The following is a 6,335-nucleotide window of genomic DNA, read 5'->3' as shown; positions in this document are numbered from 1 at the left end:
CAATCAAACAGTATTGTTTATAGAAAGAGAAACTGCTAGAGAAACTCAGCAGGTCTGGCAGCATCTGTGGAGACAGAAACAGAGTTGTCCTGTCTTTCTCTCCACAGATGTTAGATGACCCAGTGACGTTCTATGGGAGTTGATTGGACAGTTTGTTTGTGATGCAGAGTGACACCAGCGGTGTGGATGCATTTCCTGTACCGGCTGAGGTTACCGTGAAGGACTCTCCTCCTCACTTGAGGCACGGTGACCCTCAGGTTAAAACACTAGCAGTCAGCTCTCTATAATGAGACAGCAGCTGCATGAACTGGTAGGACAATGACAACTTTATCCTTCATTGAGTTTCACCAGCACTTTTAGTTTTTCTTTCAGATCTCCAGCATCTGCAGTTCTTTGGTATTTTAAAATATTTTTACAGCTTTAACATTAATTTCTTGCTAACTTAAGATCCAATTTTTACGTTTTACCAATGTATCATAACGTCAGAAAATATGGCGATGAAATCCCCAAAGAAAACCTAACTTGAAGCAATCTAAGGAAAGGTGGTGTCGGTCTGGAAAGTGCTGCCTGGGAGGGTGGAAGAGGCCAGTTGTCTCACATCCTCTAAAAACTACCTGAACGATCACTCAGCACGTCCTAACATTCAGGGCTGTGGACCAAGTGCTGGCAAATGGGATCAGGTTGAATGTCAGGTGTTTCTGACATGTTGGTGCAGACTCGATGGGCCAAAGGGCCTCTTTTGCACTGCATGGTTCCATGATTCCCTAAAACCTTAAACATAAGGTTACCACTGTTGTTGATGTATCTCTTTGGACACTGAAACACAATCATTATTCACATTCATACATCCATGCAGAAACAGGAGGAAAGCGTTCATCCTGTGGATTCCATCTGTCATTTGGAAAGATAATCGATCAGCTGCACCTTGACCCAGTTCATGTAACTTTGTTTGATAATCTCTTATACTCTTACAAACAAAACTCCTATCAATCTCAGTTTTGGAAATTGGAATTGTCCCCCAGCATTCACAGGCTTTTCGGGGAAGAGTTTAAGATTTCCACTTCTCTCTCTGAAAAATGCTTTCTGATTTCTCTTCCAATAAATAACATTAAATTTAAGATCTGCTCCTTGTTTGGGATTCTCCCAACAGAGGAAATTGCTTTACAGTATCGACTCTATTGAATCTGACCACTTAAAGCATTTCAACAAGATAATCTGAAGTTAAAATAGACCTCCTTAATCTTCTAAAGTAAAGGGAACACAAGTCTAATCTGCGTAAACTATCATCATTATGTAACCTCTTTAGCCCCATTCTGATTCGGGTGAATTTGCACTTGCATCCATCTCAGGCCAAGATATCTTTCACCAAAACAATTTTTAGTTAAACTACAAAAGTGGTTGTGTCTCCTCTCCTTCAAGAGATACCAGATGCTAAGACTTGCTAGTTTCTGAGAGTCGTGAACGAGAGCCTTGAATAAAGCTTCTTTGATCCTTTATTCTACATCACAGCTGTAGAGTAGGTTAGTAAAAGTAACCTGCTAGCCAGTTGACAGAACAGAACTTCAACTTTCCCATCTGATGTCCCTTTACTCAACGGAAACATTTATTCTGTGCTACTTTGGAATAAAAAGGCAAGGAGATTCCCAGCAGCAGGTACATATATGATTAGATTAGATTAGATTAGATTCCCTAGATTTCCCTTCGGCCCAGCAAGTCCACATTGACCCTCCGAAGAGTAACCCACCCAGACCCATTCCCCCTAACTAATGCACCTAACACTACAGGCAATTTAACATAGCCAGTTCACCCTGACCTGCAGATCTTTGGACTGTGGGAGGAAACCAGAGCACCCGGAGGAAACCCACGCAGACACGGGGAGAACGTGCAAACTCCACACAGACAGTCGTCAGAGGCTGGAATCGAACCTGGGACCCTGGCACTGTGAGGCAGCAGTGCTAACCACTGAGACACCATGCCACCCCAAAGGAAAGCTGCTCAATGAAATATTGAGCAACAGCAGAGGATGGTTTCGATCCACTGACCTCTGGGTGATGGGTCCAGGACACTCCCGCTGCGCCACTTGGCTGACAAAGGATAGGAGAAGGAATGCTTTTTTGGGAAAGCTTTTAACTGACATCACTCAAAATTTCCCAAGATGATCTCCACAGGGAGTACTACTATAAAACTGCAAAAGTTAAAACAAGGAAAAAAACTCAGCTCACTGAAACCACTTTCTGTTGCGCAATGAGTGATCATCAAAATCTCACTCAAAATGACCTTCAGAAAAGTTCAAGCCAGGAGCTTTTTTTTTACCTTATTTATTTCTTTATGTCTCTCTCTGCTAACAATTTCTTCCAGAACTTCGCCATCACCTTTAATCATCCTACAAAGTGATTTAAAATACAAGTTAACACATTTGCTTAATTTTTAGATTTTATATTTATCCAGAAGCAATAAAAGCAGCGTTATTACCCCGTTTAAAGAAAAATCTTCACTCTAACACATGGAGACCTGTTTATCAATGCTTGCAGCATAGGAACATGGGTTTCCGTTACCAAGCAAACTTAATCCTATTGGCTATCTGAGCAGGACAGGAAAGCCCCACAGTAAGACTAATACCTCCCTGATCTGGTTATGGGTTAGCTATGGCTTAGCTGACAGCATTCGTGTCTCTAAATTACAAGGTTTTAGATTGAATCCCATTCCCAGATTTGAGCTCCAATATCCAGGCAGACCCATCAATGCAGTACTGAAGGAATGCCACACTATCAGAGGTGCAACCTTTCAGGTGGAGACAGTAAAGAGAGGTGCCAACTCTTTACTTGAGTAAACACATAAAGATTCCTTAGCAAATTTCAAAGAAACAGGGAGAATTACTGACCAATACTTATCCTTCAATGTATCTGGTCATTATCATATCTTGCTTCATATAATTAGCTTGCATGTTTCCTACATTATACCAGTAACTACATTTAAAAGTTTTTCTTTGGTTAGACTCTAAAATTGAACAGAAGCCGGCCATTCAACAGACTCACAGCTGAACTGAGATTCCTCATGTCCACTTTCCTGATCCTTCCCCATAACCCTTGATTCTCCGACTGATTAAGAATCTGTCTCAGCCTCAAAGACTCTGTCCCCACAGACTCTCAGCTCTCCTGATCCCAGAGTGAAATTGTTGCCCCTTTATTCTGAGACTGTGCCCTCTGGTCCGAGACCCTCCCATGGGGAGAAGCATCCTCTCAGCGTGACCCTGTCAAGCCCCTTAACAACCCGATATCTTTCAGTGTGATCACCTCTCATTCTTCTCACCCCTCCCAGCCTGTTTAGCCTTTACACAGAAGATAATCCTTCCAGGCCTGGGATCATCCCAGTGAACCTTCTCTGAGCTGTATCCAATAAAGTTATATCTTTTCCTAAACAGAAGACCAAAACTGCTCACAGTGCTCCCGATGTGGTCTCCCCAGCACCTTGTCTAGTGGCAGTAAGACTTCATACCCTTATACTCCGACCCCCTTGAAGTAAGGCCCAACATTCCATAGCCCTGCCTGATTACCTGCTGCCCCTGGGTGATAGCTTCCTGTATTCAGTGTACAAGTCTCCCGCCCCTCCCAAGTCCCTTTGTGTCGCAGTTTTCTGCAGTTTTTCTCTGTTTAAATAATATTCTGTTCTTTTGTTCTCCCTTCCATAACGGAGAACTTCACATTTTCCCACATTATATTCCATTTCACAGTTTGTTTTGCTCCCTTATTTAACCTATTGATATCTCTCTGTAAACTATTTGTATCCCTCTCACAACTTGCCTTTCCACCTATTTTTGCGTCATCTGCAAATGTGGTTTCAGTACATTCACTTCCTTCCTCTAAGTCAGATGCTGTTGGTTGTAAAATGCTTTGAGATCTCTGGTAGTTACGAAGATATAAACACAGGTCTTCATTTTAATCAGATCAGCCACGGTCTTACTGAAATACAGAGCAGGGTCGAGGGACTGAATGGTCTATTTTAGTTCTTATTTGTGATGTTCCAACACACTCTATTCTGATCATCAGCAACATTTCAAATTGCTCAGATGAACACAATACGACAAAGACTTTGAATTAAACCACTATATTTGGAAGGTTTACCCTACGCAAACTTCTCTGTTGCAGAAGTATTGTACTGATGTCAACACATGAGCAACTCCTTGGTGGGAGTACATCATGCAGCATTGAGGTTTGAAACTCAGCACTGTCTCAGTCTGGGCGAGTGGGGACTGTAGCTCCAATTTGGAATTACAGGTTAAAATGCAGTCGGTGTGAACGACCATCAGACTGTCCCTGTCACCCTCACTGGATGAGTTATGAGGGAATGTAAATTCCTCTTACCATTCAGAACTAACTCCTCTCTCTTGGCTGATGTGAAGATGGTCATGATCATGGAAGTTGTGAATTCCTTTATGTCACACTGTTCTCCCAGGGAAATGCATGCAACACAAGCCCCACTCTTTGACATTCTTTTTGAGTCATGCAGATCTAGCAGCAGCAGATAAACCCCAGAACACACTGAAAAGTAGAACACTTTGGAGTGAAGTTCAATCCTTCTATTAGAACTCACTGCAATCAGTGTGTGATAAACAGTGCCACCAACTGAAACCACAGTTATTACAGATCTCAACTTGACTGTTTTCTTTGGATTGGATTATCTCTGCAAGATATGGGGTTAAGGTTCAATTATTTCCTTATCAATCATAAAAGAAACATTTTCTCCTATGTATTTTCCATTCAACTTCCTAAATAAAATACACAAAAAGTGTTCTTCAGTTGTTTTAAAATTACAGATCTTTTGAGGGGCAGATCTGCTGTGAAATCATTAGCATCCAGGTGCTGCCAGATGTGATTCCCTACCATGACCTGCAGGTCACACCAGACTCCACCTCATCAAGGACATTACAGTGAATCTTCGAAAGGAAGTGAAATTCCACAATGTCACAGGTAACTGACATCACTTCCATGTAGTTTTTACTGAGAGCTGCTTGATAATCTGCAAATCTTCAAAGTAAAATGTGATCACATTAGTTTAATCCACTGACCTTACCTTGACCTGCTCTGAGTTAATCCATTAACTTTACCTCGACCTGTTCAGGGTTAACCCATTAACTTTACCTCGACCTGTTCAGGGTTAACCCATTAACTTTACCTTGACCTGCCAGTCTCCGGATCCACAACCCGCCGAATGACACTTTGCCTGGCTTCCCACTCCTCCTTTGTCATTGGTCGCATGGCCTGAATTCGAGTTTTCTGTTCATCTGTAACAACTAAAAGTGACATTAGTTCGAGCGAGGTACATGCGTGTGCTACAGCAAGGTAAACACAACATGCGTGTGCTACAGCAAGGTAAACACAACATGCGTGTGCTACAGCAAGGTAAACACATGTTATAACATTTGCTGTCCTTTTCATTTGCACCGTTTTAAAGGAAAATTGAAAAGTGGTGACCCAGAATAGCTGTCATTTCTCTCCGTGGGGAAAGGTGTTGGTAAATTTGTGACAGAAGAGGGATAGCATTTGAAGGGAGGGTTTTGGATAATTCTAAACGCAAAGAGGAAGGTTGCTAATTACTAGAAATTTAAAAATTCCTGTGGTGCAGGGTCTTTTATTCATTTTATTAATTTTGAAATGTTGACACTGCTATCTGTACTCAGCATTTACTGCCCGTCCCTAGTTGCCCCTTGTGAAGGTGGGGGTGAGCTGCCTTCTTGACCCGCTGCAGTCCATGTGCTGTAGGTAGACTCACAATGTCCCTGAGGGAGGGAATTCCAGGATTTTGACCCAGTGACAGTGAAGGAACGGTGATATATTTCCAAATCGGGATGGGGAGGGGCTGTGGGGTGGTGTCCTGAGCCAGTCAGACGCTCACTCAGTTACTCCACGGTGGTGCGGGATTGGAATCACAGAGGTCCTGAGGGGATGAGGGACAGAACTTTCCTAAAAGATAAGTGGGAAGCAGTGGGTCTCTCTAACAGACTCAAGGATTTTCATTTGAGGTTTAAAACAAACCTGAAATCAATTGAGGCAGTAGGTTCAGCCGTCTGACACTCAGGACTGTTGACCCTCGGGGCACAGTCATCGTTTGGTTTTTCTTACTGCCCTCACACTGCCTGCTTCCACCCAGAGAAGACTCAACATTCTCCATGAATATCTCCTGGACCGAACAGGGAACTTTCCAGCCACTTTATAACTCTCCCTTCAGTCAGGGACTCACTGCTCTCCATCTTACTTAGTCTATACCTCCCTCAGTTTTCCAGGCCCTCTCTTTTTTTGCCACCATTGTCACATAGATCATGGTGTTTCTCTCTGTCC

At 42.8% G+C, this 6,335-nt stretch overlaps 1 protein-coding gene across 4 annotated transcripts in view; it reads right to left on the bottom strand.

The window, feature by feature from the left end:
- Window positions 1-6,335, bottom strand: part of arl6ip4 (ADP-ribosylation factor-like 6 interacting protein 4) — an 18,605-nt gene that overhangs the window by 2,981 nt on the left and 9,289 nt on the right. For 2 of the 4 annotated variants that reach the window (XM_043692608.1, XM_043692609.1), the window contains exons 3-4: window positions 5,173-5,290; window positions 2,314-2,383 (exon numbers count right to left, since the gene is read on the bottom strand). In XM_043692608.1, coding sequence (XP_043548543.1) covers window positions 2,314-2,383; window positions 5,173-5,290 — 188 coding nt within the window. Of the gene's footprint in view, window positions 1-2,313; window positions 2,384-4,361; window positions 5,139-5,172; window positions 5,291-6,335 lie in introns of those variants that run through there. The other 2 variants (XM_043692610.1, XM_043692611.1) reach the window with 2 other exon arrangements.

This window comes from Chiloscyllium plagiosum, chromosome 6, assembly GCF_004010195.1.
Source record: "Chiloscyllium plagiosum isolate BGI_BamShark_2017 chromosome 6, ASM401019v2, whole genome shotgun sequence".
In the NCBI taxonomy this organism is placed as follows: Eukaryota; Metazoa; Chordata; class Chondrichthyes; order Orectolobiformes; family Hemiscylliidae; genus Chiloscyllium; species Chiloscyllium plagiosum.
This window is presented reverse-complemented; position numbering and strand designations above follow the sequence as displayed.